Source organism: Xenopus tropicalis, chromosome 5 (assembly GCF_000004195.4).
Source record: "Xenopus tropicalis strain Nigerian chromosome 5, UCB_Xtro_10.0, whole genome shotgun sequence".
NCBI lineage: Eukaryota > Metazoa > Chordata > Amphibia > Anura > Pipidae > Xenopus > Xenopus tropicalis.
In genome coordinates this window covers 150876139-150892383 of record NC_030681.2, presented here as the reverse complement: position 1 = coordinate 150892383, position 16245 = coordinate 150876139, and the positions used below count along the sequence as shown (strand labels likewise).

General features: G+C 46.8%; 1 protein-coding gene across 2 annotated transcripts; it reads left to right on the top strand.

Moving 5' to 3' along the window:
* Positions 1-951: 951 nt before the first annotated feature.
* Positions 952-16042, top strand: LOC101730350 (L-threonine 3-dehydrogenase, mitochondrial). 2 transcript variants are annotated; one of them, XM_004914945.4, is made up of 9 exons: positions 952-1085; positions 9999-10197; positions 10695-10737; positions 11066-11136; positions 11679-11828; positions 11925-12097; positions 12268-12358; positions 13755-14024; positions 14713-16042. In XM_004914945.4, the coding sequence occupies exons 2-9, from the start codon at positions 10014-10016 to the stop codon at positions 14850-14852; spliced, it is 1122 nt and encodes a 373-aa protein (XP_004915002.1). In that variant the 5' UTR covers positions 952-1085; positions 9999-10013; the 3' UTR covers positions 14853-16042. The 2 variants fall into 2 exon arrangements, with proteins under 2 accessions (XP_004915002.1, XP_004915001.2); XM_004914944.4 differs by lacking the exon at positions 952-1085 and adding an exon at positions 7766-7921.
* Positions 16043-16245: the final 203 nt, after the last annotated feature.

The following is a 16245-nucleotide window of genomic DNA, read 5'->3' as shown; positions in this document are numbered from 1 at the left end:
TTTGTGACTCAAATAAAATGTAACAGTAGTCGCCTGTCCCCAGCCTGCCTTCAGCCTGCCTCCTCCCAATCCCACAATCCCCTGCTGCACACGTGATGTCAGTAAGGAAAGGAACATCCCAGTGCAATGCATTGTGGGTTATGTAGTTCCTGCATGCTGTCTGTAAGCTGTAGAGAAGTTGTTACAATCTGTAACATCAGTGTTTTAGTCCCTCCTCCCCTGCCAGGATTTCAAATGATGCAGAAAGAGAAGAACTGTTTTGCAGTTGGATTTCAGCCTATAAACATGGGATTTATTCCTACTGTATGAAGGAACAGATGACAGGGATAGGGATATTAGGGGTTTCTGTGCTGTGTGGGGCTCTGTAACAGATTATGGTTCAGAAGCCGAGTTCCCCTTTAATAAAAACAATAGGGCACACAAACCCATTCAGTCCCTAGTCCTGGCGGTTGTGGCTTCTGAAGCAATGTAGGAATAACCTGCTACATAGGTTTAAGCCGAGGAATTGACTCCCGGCCCACCCATAGGAGACTGGCTCAGAGCTGGTTTTTGGGGGGCGGGGTTATATACAATTGACACGTTGATTGGCAGGACAGCGATGACTTCCCCATTCCCCAGCAGTAAACTGGGGACCCTTTGAGCCCCTCTGACCCGATATGGGCGCTAATCAGTCTCACCCTACCCCTGCCTCACATGTCACGCCGTCTCTTCCCATCACTGCCGCTAAGTGAGCTTTATTACGAGCCTCTGCTCCCATTGGCTGGGACGGACACACCACTGCAGCCTTCTCTATTTCTATTGGCCTAGCCGGACACACCCACGGCGCTCCCCGCTGCTCTCAGACATATTCCCGCATTCCGAGCTTACGTCGCCAGTTGGGCGTGGCACTCCCCTTCAGCGCGTCACTCTGGGCACGCCCACCCGCGCTGGTCCAATCCGATTGCAGCTATTGTAAGAAGCCGGCCGGCATTTAGCGATCGGATGCAGAGCTGATGCAACTGTGCGATTTGTAAAAGGCTCAGCGACCGAGGAGAATAACCCGTTACTTGATTTCGCCCATTCACCGGCAGAGCAACCGGAGAGCGGTGAGTGAATGTACTTTGGCACAATTGGGAGGTGGGTACTAACTGGGTGCTGAGGCTGAGATAAGGATGTAATCATTCTCTGAAGGCCCCCCCACCCAGTGCTGCTCTCCACCCAGTGCTGCTCCCTACCCAGTGTTGCCCCCCACCCAGTGCTGCCCATCCCTACCCAGTGCTGCCCATCCCTACCCTGTGCTGCCCATCCCTACCCAGTGCTGCCCATCCCTACCCAGTGCTGCCCCCCCAGTGCTGCCCATCCCTACCCAGTGCTGCCCATCCCTACCCAGTGCTGCCCATCCCTACCCAGTGTTGCCCCCCACCCAGTGCTGCCCATCCCTACCCAGTGCTGCCCATCCCTACCCAGTGCTGCCCCCCCAGTGCTGCCCCCCCAGTGCTGCCCATCCCTACCCAGTGTTGCCCCCCACCCAGTGCTGCCCATCCCTACCCAGTGCTGCCCATCCCTACCCAGTGCTGCCCCCCCAGTGCTGCCCATCCCTACCCAGTGCTGCCCCCCCAGTGCTGCCCATCCCTACCCAGTGCTGCCTATCCCTACCCAGTGCTGCCCATCCCTACCCAGTGCTGCCCCCCCAGTGCTGCCCATCCCTACCCAGTGCTGCCCCCCCAGTGCTGCCCATCCCTACCCAGTGCTGCCCATCCCTACCCAGTGCTGCCCCCCCACCCAGTGCTGCCCATCCCTACCCAGTGCTGCCCCCCCACCCAGTGCTGCCCATCCCTACCCAGTGCTGCCCATCCCTACCCAGTGCTGCCCATCCCTACCCAGTGCTGCCCCCCCACCCAGTGCTGCCCATCCCTACCCAGTGCCCCCCCAGGCTTCTCTAGTCTGTGTCCTGGGCCCTAACCATCAGAGGGGCCCCTTCCCTAGATATGCATGGTATATATATATACCTTGGGCAGAGCCAGCCTGCAGCCCTTTGGCTCTAGCTGAGCTGCAACTCCCAGCATCTCATGTTCCATCCATGACTGTCTATTGGGTCCTGGGAGTTGCCGTTATAACCACAGCTGGAGGGCCCCATGTTGGACACCCCTATGTATGCAGTATTCCCCCTGCTGGGGGCCTCTCCCTTAGAGCCTGCAGTGGGTTGTACCCCCTGGGTATCAGGTGTGGCTGATCAGCAACTGCCCTGTCTGATTCTTTAACCCCAGTGGGTGCATTTTAGCCTATAGGGGATTCTATGGAAATGTTCTTTTAGGAGGGAAACTTCCCAGGATTCCCATTGTCCCACAGTTCCACTTGCCCGGCCTCTCTCCCCATCTGAACCTGTTTGTAACTGAACCGGTTGTGCTGCCCCAGCGGAGGGTATAATCGCTGCTGAGAAACCTGTTCTATTCCTGTTGCAGCGACTCCTTATATAACACAAAGGTGTATCTAACTGATTGTGCCCTGCATTCTATAGAGGCCTCTATCTCAACGCACAGAAACAGGGATGTATTTAGCTCAGGGTACTTTTGTGGGAGGGGTACAGGCTAACCACGCCCCCTAGAGGGGAGTTAACTCACTAAGGCAGCACTGATTGGTCACTGCCAGCTGGCACACCTTTCCTTGCCCAATCAGACTAACAGTGACTTTGCAACTAGATTGGTGACCCAACATTGGGCATTGCCTCGCTGGGCACCAATGGGATCCTGTAATATAAGGGGAAAGGTAACTGATGTTTTTTAAGGGGGAAAGAGGGGAGGAAGCAATGGAACCATTTATTTTTATTAAAAATAATTGCAGTTGAATAATTAAAGATTATTGCGCAGGGGATGGCAGCTCTTAGGCCAGGTTGGTAGACATTGTACTGGGCTGCTTCAGGGATACTTCTGCCAATCAGCTCACTTGGAGTGAACCGTGCAGCTGACGCTTCTCTGTACCTTTATAATACATAGGAACAAAGTGTCAAGAGTAGAAAAGGGGTATTTACCATGGGCCCAGGTGAGTGAGGATATAGTTGTAGTTCACCAATAGCCAAAGGGCACTAACCCTCTCCCACTCAAACTCAATGCAAGGGACAGCCTTTCCTGCCTTGCATGGGGACCTATGCTGAACTACAACTCCCAGAATCCACGTGGATGGATGTGGTATAGATTCAGGAACCCTCACAGAAATGCCTGTAATGTAACCCGGCTGCATGATAACAAGGTGGCGAGGCGACTGCTTGGCTACGTGACTTCCAACCTGACTGCTCTGTAATCAGAATAATCAGCTCCCTGGGAACGAACAGCGTCTTTATACATCTCTATGGCACAGAGCAGCTGATCTACTATTAGGGTGAGGCAGGCCCAGGGTGGCAATCTGTGGGTACTGGGAATGCCAGGGGGCTGTAAGGTGCCACAGACAGTCACTATTTATTGGGCTGGGGGGGCTGTTTGTGCCTCTGGGTACTGGGAATGCCAGGGGGCTGTAAGGTGCCACAGACAGTCACTATTTATTGGGCTGGGGGGGCTGTTTGTGCCTCTGGGTACTGGGAATGCCAGGGGGGCTGTAAGGTGCCACAGACAGTCACTATTTATTGGGCTGGGGGGGCTGTTTGTGCCTCTGGGTACTGGGAATGCCAGGGGGGCTGTAAGGTGCCACAGACACTCACTATTTATTGGGCTGGGGGGGGGCTGTTTGTGCCTCTGGGTACTGGGAATGCCAGGGGGGCTGTAAGGTGCCACAGACAGTCACTATTTATTGGGCTGGGGGGGGGGCTGTTTGTGCCTCTGGGTACTGGGAATGCCAGGGGGCTGTAAGGTGCCACAGACAGTCACTATTTATTGGGCTGGGGGGGCTGTTTGTGCCTCTGGGTACTGGGAATGCCAGGGGGGCTGTAAGGTGCCACAGACAGTCACTATTTATTGGGCTGGGGGGGCTGTTTGTGCCTCTGGGTACTGGGAATGCCAGGGGGGCTGTAAGGTGCCACAGACACTCACTATTTATTGGGCTGGGGGGGGGGGGCTGTTTGTGCCTCTGGGTACTGGGAATGCCAGGGGGGCTGTAAGGTGCCACAGACAGTCACTATTTATTGGGCTGGGGGGGGGCTGTTTGTGCCTCTGGGTACTGGGAATGCCAGGGGGCTGTAAGGTGCCACAGACAGTCACTATTTATTGGGCTGGGGGGGCTGTTTGTGCCTCTGGGTACTGGGAATGCCAGGGGGGCTGTAAGGTGCCACAGACAGTCACTATTTATTGGGCTGGGGGGGGCTGTTTGTGCCTCTGGGTACTGGGAATGCCAGGGGGGCTGTAAGGTGCCACAGACAGTCACTATTTATTGGGCTGGGGGGGGCTGTTTGTGCCTCTGGGTACTGGGAATGCCAGGGGGGCTGTAAGGTGCCACAGACAGTCACTATTTATTGGGCTGGGGGGGGGCTGTTTGTGCCTCTGGGTACTGGGAATGCCAGGGGGGCTGTAAGGTGCCACAGACACTCACTATTTATTGGGCTGGGAAGGGGGGTTGGTTGGGTCTCTGGCTACTTGGGTTGCCAGGGCCTATTTTGAAGCCCAGTCCAGACTTGGGGTGGGGATAGTCTGTACTGAAGTGATAGTGCCCTTTCATAGCAGGTCCCACCCCCATCTGTGCCACTCCTACAGTGGGTGCCAGTCTGCCCTCCTACTTGGGCGAGTGCCCGACATTTAATCCAATCTCTCCTTCCTCCACCCTGTAACATGGAACTACCTGCCCTTGTTGGATATAATTATATTGCTATCTGTGTGACAATCCTGCCCTGTCTCTTGCAGGCAAATCCCAGAGCCTCCCTGGCCCTTTCCCACCCCACCTTCTCTCCCAAGAACCACCCATGCACCTAACGCCCTTCTTTCAACACCCCTTCCTGTCACTTATCAACAAGCCAACCTGCACCCTGGGGGCTGTTTCACCCTGTGAGGTCATTGTTTACTGTAGTTCCAGTCATTGTTACAGGTTCCCTAGTAGTTGAGGCTGATAAAAGACACATCACCGTGACATTCAGCCTTCTGCCCAAACATTCCCTATGTAACCGCTGATCAGTGTCCAAAGGGGGCGCAGGGTAGAATTAAGATGTCTAAACCACTGTGTTTTTGCCCCAGGGGACCCCTATGATATTAGGGTCACAGGGGCTATTTTTTTCTTTTAGGAGACCTGTTTCAGAAAGAAAATGTAGCAATTCAGGGAACATCTGCTGCTTTTCTTGGTCATTTAGATCAGACTGGCCTTGGCAGCAAAGCCATAGAGCCTCACAGACCTGTGCAAAGCATTGTGGGAATTGGAGTCTTGACTAGAGCAGAGCAGATTACTGCTGCATTGTTACATTATAGCATGCAGTCAGAACCTGCAGTGCAGGGAGTAGCAAAGCTGCATTTACAAATAATCATTGTAATGATAAATGGCTTTATTTCCCCTTTAAAGAGTGCAGCTATGTAAAGAATAACAGTGGCAGTCTCTAATCCTGTTCCTAACGGGTCGGCAGTTTTGCTGAATGATGTCCCTGTCACGTGTTCTGAGAGGTTAATCCTTTGTGTCTGACCCCCTGGGTGTCGGTGACCCTGGTGCCCTTGGGCTAGCGTGCCCGGGATGTGGCCAGTCACCACCATTTGTAGCAGCCGAGAAGTGTCAATATTTGAAGTGCTGCTCATATTTGATCTGTCAGATTCTGTTCCATGGATTTCAGGCTCAGACTGGTCTGTTCTTGTACCGCGCAAGCCGCGTCGCCTGTCATTCCAGGAATGTTCTAATCGGCTACTTGTGCGTGTAGGGGGGTATGTTACACTCACCAGGTGTGCCAGCATCCCACCAACACTGGCCTGGCAGGTGTAGCTCAACTACATCATTCAGCAAGGGCTTAGTTGGCCTTTATGCACTGCCCCCCTCTTGCTCTTGCTAAGCATTCTGGGACCTGTAGTTCCTCAACAGATGGATCCCAGCGCCAGTAGCCAGCTGGTACTAATATGAAACATTATACTATATATAGTTATAGGACCCGTTATCCCGAATGCTCGGGACCAAGCGTATTCCGGATAAGACCCAATAGGATTGTTTTGCATCCAGTAAGGATTATTTATATCTTACTTGGGATCAAGTACAGGTACTGTTTTATTATTACAGAGAAAAGGGAATCATTTAACCATGAAAAACCCAATAGGGCTGTTCTGCCCCAATAAGGGGTAATTATATCTTAGTTGGGATCAAGTACAGGTACTGTTTTATTATTACAGAGAAAAGGGAATCATTTAACCATTAAATAAACCCAATAGGGCTGTTCTGCCCCAATAAGGGGTAATTATATCTTAGTTGGGATCAAGTACAGGTACTGTTTTATTATTACAGAGAAAAGGGAATCATTTAACCATTAAATAAACCCAATAGGGCTGTTCTGCCCCAATAAGGGGTAATTATATCTTAGTTGGGATCAAGTACAGGTACTGTTTTATTATTACAGAGAAAAAGGAAATCAGTTTTAAAATTCTGAATTATTTGATTAAAATGGAGTCTATGGGAGACGGGCTTTCCGTAATTTGGAGCTTTCTGCATAATGGGTTTCTGGATATATATATATATATATATTTGTGTTACAGATATTACTAAGCATGCTGCAGGCCACACAGCAGTACGGCAGGTCCTATGCACACATAAATAGCAATGAGCAGGGAAGGTACCAGTTCCCGGAACCTACAGGCTGCAGTTGCTTCACGCGTGTTTTTCTACACGTTGCATAATGCTCTTTCCCAACATTTCTTAGTAATGGCGGGTCAGCACCCACTCGGAAACAGAAGTGGGGGGCACAGGTGCTGGTTATAATGTAGTGGCATTTTATATGTGTTATTTGTGGTACCAGCAATGGGGCGCCCCCTAAGATTGTGTACCCCCTCTGTGCCTGAATATGAACATTGTGGGTTCAGTATGTCCTTATACTATTCTCTGCATATAAAGGCAATGGGCCTACAGATATACAGAACCAGCTCTGACCCAAGCTTAATATATAGCCCAGTACAGTCTGGCTATGACTGTTATCGAATTATACTTTTAGGATGAAGACACACAGAGCTACTAGTAGCAGCTTCTTTTTTTACGGCTACTAAACGCCAGAAAATCCCCTGCCATAGACAATACTGAGAATTGCCTCTGCTAAAACACACGTAGAGACAATTATCAGTAAATGATCAGCATTGTCTATTTTAGTAGCCACAACAAGTAGCTGCTACTAGTAGCTCTGTGCGTCTTCACCCTTAGGGCTCTGGCACACGGGGAGATTAGTCGCCCGCGACAAAACTCCCTGTTCGCGGGCGACTAGTAGCTCTGTGTGTCTTCGTCTTAAAGTATTCATTGCCTGCTGATACAGAATGCTGGGAGTTGTAGTTCAGCAGCAGCTGCAGTGCCATCAGATTTAGACCTGTGCAGCCAATATGTCAGTATTAACCCTCTGAGCACCAATATTACCGTTGACATGATAGGAATTTTATGCAATGGGACCTTGGGATGAGAGGAAAAGTCTTGAGACGGCAGGACCAATTTATGTGGTTAATTACATTAATTACATAACTAAATATAATGCTATATAAGTTTGGGGGGGGGGGGTAGGTAACGTGTCCCTTTAACCCTTTTAAATATGGTAGAGTAAGAGATCACTGTTCCTTGGAAACACCAGACTGAATGATCTCAGCTGCTGGTGCTGCAGGCTAAGCCGGAGGCTGTAATGTGAGCCTGGGGCCCCTCCTTCCCTGTGACGTAGGGGCCAACTCCCATGCGTCTGGGGCTGTGCCATTGGCATATTTTGGAGGCTGTGCCCTATAAAAGGCTGAGCACACGTTGGGCTTTGCAGACTCACAGAAAACGTGTGAAGCAAGGCACCGGCAAGCAGCAGGGCATTATTATTCCCCCTAAGGTAGGTTCTAGTCCCCCCTCCAAATCATACATGGTACAGTCTATATTTTACCTTTAATGCAGAACACCCAGTTAATGTGTATGCAGTCCTGTAGAAATCATAGCTTTCTGCATAAGGGAGGCAGTCAGGTTCAACCACTTGGGGGGCCCTATCTGTCTGGGGGCCGCAGAGACTCTGTTACACTCCTTCTGGGAATGTGTATAGTAAGGCAGGTCGGTATCAGGGGATATAACTATGTGACAGGGGTAGGGTTAATATGTATAGTAACGCAAAAGAGTGTATGGGAAAGGGGCTGTAACTGTGAGGCAGAATGTATAGCAGTATATGGGATTATGTGTATAGTAAGGCAAGTTGGTATTGGGATATAACTATGTGACAAGGTAGGGTTAATATGTATAGTAAAGCAAAAGAGTGTATGGGAAAGGGGCTGTAACTGTGAGGCAGAATGTATAGCAGTATATGGGATTATGTGTATAGTAAGGCAAGTTGGTATTGGGATATAACTATGTGACAAGGTAGGGTTAATATGTATAGTAAAGCAAAAGAGTGTATGGGAAATGGGCTGTAACTGTGAGGCAGAATGTATAGCAGTACATGGGATTATGTGTATAGTAAGGCAAGTTGGTATTGGGATATAACTATGTGACAGGGGTAGGGTTAATATGTATAGTAAAGCAAAAGAGTGTATGGGAAAGGGGCTGTAACTGTGAGGCAGAATGTATAGCAGTACATGGGATTATGTGTATAGTAAGGCAAGTTGGTATTGGGATATAACTATGTGACAGGGGTAGGGTTAATATGTATAGTAAAGCAAAAGAGTGTATGGGAAAGGGACTGTAACTGTGAGGCAGAATGTATAGCAGTATATGGGATTATGTGTATAGTAAGGCAAATGGTGTCTGGGGAAGGCAGCACTGTGGGTTAGAGTGTATAATAAGCATAGTGCTGCTACTGTTATATCCTCAGTAACCCTGTGCCTGTTGGCACTGCTCTGTGTGTGCTGGAACCGGGTCGGGTCAGCTCAGGACACACTTTTCCAGAACTTTCCTTTATTCCCCCCTAATGTTGATATTCTGTGAATGGGGGGGTAGATTTAATCCACATCTGGGAGGATGGAATTTCTGGCTCGTCCCACTGCTGTGTGATGCCAGGGAGCCGCGAGTCGGCCGGAGCTACTGGTGCGGGGAGTCGCATTCTGGGATGGATATTAGCACTTTGAGTTATTAGTAATAAATAAATATATATAATCTGGGGGATAAACCAGAGGAAATATTGGGTAATTGATTGGAATGTTACATTTATTTTGTGTGTGACTCAATGTGGGGTATTTAGATTCCATGATAATCCTGGTACCCGGCACTTCCGTCTGATACCCAGATGCCCTTTCCTCTCAGTAACAAGGATTATCTGCCCCCCGGGGCTCACAGGGGGAGAGTAATAGAGTCACTTTAGCCACCACTGTGGGGTCTGTGCTTATTCAGGCGTATGTGATGCTCTGCAGACCCACCGTGTGTGCCCAGCCTTCCATTTGCCACGCTGGCAACCTGAGACCAGGGGACTTTCTTAACCTTTTCTCTGCCAGGGCTTTGCCCTCTGCCAAACGCTCACCAGACTGTGGGGAAAGCAGATCTCTATCACTGAGAGGTATATAAGGAGACAGGCATCTGGGTTCAGTTAATTGGGGGATATCTGGGTGGCAGTTACTACTGGGTGCCTAGTGCTAGAGCACCCGTTCTGCCCATTAATGTGCCCCGTTATTGCCTTGTGCCTGGTGTGCTGAATGGGGCAGTAAATCCAAAGGAACACTGTACTTTACACTTGGCATTGGCTTTGCTCCCCCTGCACATTGTGTTATTTACTTTGATCTTTTGTACATTGTTTCAGTAAGCACAGCATTTTAGCTCTTGGTTAGATTGCAAGCTCTCAGGGCAAGAACCACCTTCCCACTTTGTCTCGGCACTGTATTCAGAGCTTGCACAGTATCGGGGGCTCAGTATTGCTGCTCCGTATGGCAGAAATAGCCTTCTGACCTATTCCCTGAGGTATTCTGATATAAACTGATCTTCTTTCCTTGCAGACTTTCTGCCTGAAGATGCCTGTAATGCGGACGATAACGAGAGTGGCCAAGCAGATGGCGCAGAGTCCTGTTTGCGGTTGCCAGATCTCTGTTATGCCTATCCGGTCCATTGGTTTTTCTCCCCGCCAAGTGCCATCAGACGCCAGCTTCCACTCTGTGTCCTTCTCTGAGACAGACCACCCTCGCGTGCTCATCACAGGTGAGTCTGGCAGCTCTATCCCATCCACCATCACTTTATAGGCCAGACATATGCACCTAATTAAACTGCACCTCCGCTCCTGCCAACTTCCAATAGTGATGTTTTTGTGCAGAGCAAAATAGCTCCAAGTGAAAAGATTTTTAGTCAGATTATTCCACCCTGTTTAATGAACGTCTTCTGTATTTTGCCTAACGATGCAGCTCATTAACCTAATTACCACTCCTACACTAGTCCATGTTATAAAACACTAATTGGTCATTGTTTTGGTTTTTATTTGTACTTTATCCATATGTAATGTAAATACGTGCTTTAAAAAGAAATAACTGATCTCTGCACAAACGAACCCCTGACTGGAGTCTGTGTCAGGCTTACAGATAAGGAGGAGTTCATTATACAATGTGATTTGATTTATTGCTTTAATTGTGTTCCACAAGGGGGTACACTACCCCCAGAGGTAATTTATATTCTGCCTTCTAATTCTAGATGTTTTATTGCAGGAGGACTAGGCCAGCTGGGCGTGGGACTTGCCAAACTGCTGAGGTATGCGGAGCTTGGGCAGATATAAATAGACTTGATGATGACTCTTTATTTATAGCCGTATGTACTGATGCCTCCATAGTCCCTTGCTTGCAAATAATAAATGATAGGGACTGTTTATAAGCAAAGGCCAAGGTGGCACCGCAGTAGGCTAATAAAAGCTTATTGCCTAGGAATAACTGACCGGTTTCTATGGGATACAGGACTCTGTTATTTAAGGGAATAGTATATAGAATGACTATATTCCAGCCTTTGCAAAAATGATTTAATTTCCCCTTTATTAGTGGCTTGTATAAGAAGATATCAACCTTTTTTCCCTTTATCCTTACAGAAAACGCTATGGAAAGAACAATGTGATCCTGTCTGACATACGTAAACCCCCAGACAGCGTCTTTTACAGCGGTAAGGATTCAGATTTGCCCCAAGCCACGTGATATTATTTGGGGGAATATGCAGTTGTGACTTGCAGCTTAGATGGCAACGGTACAAGGACGGATGGAGAGGGGGAGCAGCTAGGGAACCTGTTAGGAATATATATAGGAATGTAAAGGAATTGCATTATGCTAGGCACGACTGTGGGTAGCTATTAAATGGAACGGTCTCAAGCAGAGAGATCAATGGAGCTTTTGTTTACACAAGCCGTCTACTTCTAGGCTGTTCCTCTGGTTTTGCCAGCGGTTCCCAAAAGACAGAATGTATTGCCAAGGAGCTTATGTAAGGGAAGAGACTGGAGTATCTGATGTGAAATTTCACAATGGTGGCAGTAATGCTTTATATCAATTTGGCTTAGCCTTTATAGGGCTTATAGGACATTCCTACTTTATATAAATAATGGGTTCTCTAAAAAGTCTCCTGCCCTGTGCCCTATCATAACTTAAGACTCAAACAGACTAGCCTATAGTGGTGCCTTGTCCTTGACCAGCTGCAACGTTTCTAACCCACAGGGCCATTCATCTACTCTGATATTCTGGACTATAAGAATCTACGTGAGATCGTTGTGAACAATCGGATAACGTGGCTCATTCACTATAGTGCTTTGCTCAGCGCAGTCGGTGAGGCAAACGTTCCGTTGGCCAGAGCGGTCAATATTACAGGTGAGCTGATTTAGCAACTAACATGTTGTGCAATGTCCATGGTTGGGTCAATATATTAAATCCTGTTCTGATAACAACTGCCATTGCTCAATTCAGGGCTACACAATATTCTGGATATTGCCGCTGAACACGGGCTGCGCCTGTTTGTGCCGAGTACAATCGGAGCCTTCGGTCCCACCTCGCCCAGAAACCCAACTCCAGATCTGTGTGTGCAGAGACCAAGGACAATCTATGGTGTTTCCAAAGTCCATGCAGAGCTTATGGGAGAGGTAGGTCCATAGTGTTACTACTTGCCTATAAATTACATGGCATCCGCTCAAAGCTGTCTTTTCTGCAGAAGAAGCAGGGAATTGTAGTCCAACAACTTTAAATCAGTATATTAGAACATGATGTATACAGTCTTCTGTCACTTACAGTCATTGTTTTTCTTATTTTACAGTATTACCACTACAGATACGGCCTGGACTTCCGGTGTCTCCGTTATCCTGGAATTATTTCTGCTGATTCCCAACCTGGAGGAGGAACTACAGGTAACAATCTCATAGACAACTTATTAAACACCCTTGGTTATTCTTATCAATATCCTTCCATAAAAACCAGTGGCCCAGAGAACTTTACTCTACTTTTGCCATGTTTGATCTTTTTCCCCAAGCATCCCCTCTACCAATTAAAGGATGCACTATACAGTAAACTTGCCAAAAGTACTAGTATGTCAGTGTGGATGAGGTGCCATTAACTGCAGAATGCTCCCTGTGGGCTCTTTAACAAGGTTACAGATATAGAAACATTGGGGTATCAGTCACCCTGCTATAGTTCCAGGGGTACCCAGGGCACAAATAAGCACTCACCCCAAATCCCCCCCTAACTGGCCTTCAGGCTGGGCCCCCTTAGCCCATAACAAGGTTACAGATATATAGAAACATTGGGGTAACAGTCACCCCGCTATAGTTCCAGGGGTACCCAGGGCACAAATAAGCACTCACCCCAAATCCCCCCTAACTGGCCTTCAGGCTGGGCCCCCTTAGCCCATAACAAGGTTACAGATATATAGAAACATTGGGGTAACAGTCACCCTGCTATAGTTCCAGGGGTACCCAGGGCACAAATAAGCACTGACCCCAAATCCCCCCTAACTGGCCTTCAGGCTGGGCCCCCTTAGCCCAAAACAAGGTTACAGATATATATAGAAACATTGGGGTAACAGTCACCCTGCTATAGTTCCAGGGGTACCCAGGGCACAAATAAGTACTCACCCCAAATCCCCCCCTAACTGGCCTTCAGGCTGGGCCCCCTTAGCCCATAACAAGGTTACAGATATATAGAAACATTGGGGTAACAGTCACCCTGCTATAGTTCCAGGGGTACCCAGGGCACAAATAAGTACCCCAAATCCCCCCCTAACTGGCCTTCAGGCTGGCCCCCCTTAGCCCATAACAAGGTTACAGATATATAGAAACATTGGGGTAACAGTCACCCTGCTATAGTTCCAGGGGTACCCAGGGCACAAATAAGCACTCACCCCAAATCCCCCCCTAACTGGCCTTCAGGCTGGCCCCCCTTAGCCCATAACAAGGTTACAGATATATAGAAACATTGGGGTAACAGTCACCCTGCTATAGTTCCAGGGGTACCCAGGGCACAAATAAGCACTCACCCCAAATCCCCCCCTAACTGGCCTTCAGGCTGGGTCCCCTTAGCCCATAACAAGGTTACAGATATATAGAAACATTGGGGTAACCCTATTAGTTCTTCACATTGTCCCACATCAGATTTTTAGGCTTTCATTTCCCCTAAAGTACTCTGATCTTTGAATAATGGGCACATCTTGATAATGTTGACTATAACTCCATTAAAACATATCACCATGTTCTTCTGGCTTTTTTTTACTCTTTAATCTCATCTGAATTTCTTATGTTCTCCTAATAGACTATGCTGTCCAGATTTTCCATGATGCTATCAAGACTGGAAGGTTCATGTGCAACCTAAAACCAGACACTCGTTTGCCCATGATGTATATTGATGATTGCCTAAGGGCTACCCTGGAGGTTATGGAGGCACCCGCCCCGTCGCTTACTATGAGGACGTACAACATCAATGCCATGAGCTTCACACCTGAGGAGCTGGCAATAGAGGTTCAGAAGCACATGCCAGAGCTTGAAGTTGTTTATGATGTGGATGCCGTCAGGCAAGCCATCGGTGAGTAACTACAGTTACTATTTATGCACCTGCTACGAGTTGCAGATCTTCAGGTTAAACCAATTGGAACATTTATATATGGAGGGTTTTAGATTTTTTTTAATTGGGTAAACGCACCTATTGTAATCACTTGAATGTCTGGGTCCTCAGTTTTTGAAGGCTAAAACAAACATCTAAGCAGAAAAAACATTAAGATGTTCAGAAAGCTACCCAAGCTAGTACCCAATAATTTTATTGGAATCTTTATCAGGCTTAGACAAGTTCCCAATTATAATGTTAGCAAATTCATGAAGTTAAAACGTTTAGCCAATTAGAGCATTAGAACATTGTTGTTGTCTAGATGAGAGATCCCTAACCTCTGGCTCGGGGGCAACATGTTGGTAATGTTGCTCCCAGTGGCCTCAGAGTAGGTGCCATTTATACATTTCTGGCTTGGAGACAAGTTTTGGAAGCCCAGGGACACAGTTTTACCCCAAGCAGAGCCTCCTCTCATAGGGCTACCCAATAACCAATCACAGTTCTATTTTTTTCAGAACTTTTTTTCATGCTTGTTGGGGATCCCTGGTATAGACTAATGATCATAAGACTATCTGAGTATAGAAGATTCTGATTGGATAGTATCACTAGCTTTTTTTGGCAAGCGTGTATTCTTCTAAGCCAATCCTAATGTCTGCTCTTGTTGTTCTAGCTGACAGTTGGCCAATGAATTTTGATGACAGCAATGCTCGCAAGGACTGGGGGTGGAAACATGATTTCGACATGGCCGAGCTGGTAACTACCATGCTCAATTACTTGAACTCTGGGAGACTGGCAATTCAGGCAAACTGAGCCCGACGTCCTGCAAAGATCCAGATGACGTACGTTGAGTCTTTGGGACAACTGCACGTGCCAATGTGTGGGGTATACAATCCGTGGTACAACCAATAGGAAACCATAGATTGTATGATACATTACTTGAAAGTATTTGTTTATGTAAAGGTTGAGAAGAGGAAGGTGCTAATTGTCTTATTGATCTGCATTTTTCTTAATTTAAAAATCTGTAATTATTTTAGAATTTGTACATACATTTATTATTTTTTTTTCCACTGCACAATCAGTTTTTTGGCAGCACTCAGGATAAGAATTTTCTGTATATTTCAATGTTTTTTTTGGAGTTCGGCATGTAAATACTGCAGGGGAGTTTTGCAAATAGAAATGAATGGGGGGGGGGGACGATTTCTAGGGAATTATTATTATTATTATATGAGAATTATATATAAATTATATATAAAAGTCATGTTTTGACTGGACAGTACTGCTTGGTGTCATAACTGTTAAGTGGTGGGGGCTAGAACCAACCCGTAGCCAATGAAAGCAGTTCATAAATGCACAGAACCAACTGCAGTAGGAATGAAAACCCATCTGTTGTATAAAGTTATAGTCATACCTCCAGGGGTAATTAATGTTCCAAACCATTTTATATGTTAGAGCAATGAGTAAACATGTCCATTTGAGTCCATTATATATAGTATATATATATATTTTGTAACTTTTATTTTATTTTTGAGTTACTTTAGCATTTAAGGTGACTACAAATAAAATAAATATTATTATTTGGGTTTTATATATTAAAAAAAAGTTGGCGTTCCATGGAAAATGTCTTCTCTTTTAGTCAGTAGAACTAAATCTATTTATAGCATATCAAATTTTATAAAAAATGTAAAAATAATAAATTAAAATTAAAAAAAAAGGGGGGGGGGGGGGGGAGAATGTCCTGGGGCGAAAATCTATCAGCAAAAATAAATCCAAGTTTGTAGCTAGATGTTAATCTCATGTCTGTTTAATGTGCTGTACATAAGGCGAGCGTAGATATTATTTATATATACTTTCCTGCAGTTGGTCAAGAGAAAAGTAATGCGTAGGTCAAGCGAAATATTTAATGCTATTTTTTTCCAAGCTTGAATAAATATGGCATTATGCTCATCTGTTATTTAATGAAAATCCCTACCAAAAAACAAATAAAATGGGTATTTAATGAGTTCTTGTTTGGTTTGTGTGTTTTGAGGAGCTGCAAGCTTAGAATAGACAGCCATTTTGGCAGCCATTTTGTGTGAATGAACAAAGACAAAATGGCGACACAGGCACTTTCCTGCCCTCCAAGTGGTGACAGTAATTTCCGTAGGGACACAGACTTTCTTATTGAATCATGATTGCGCTTTGGAGACCTGACAGGAACTATTTT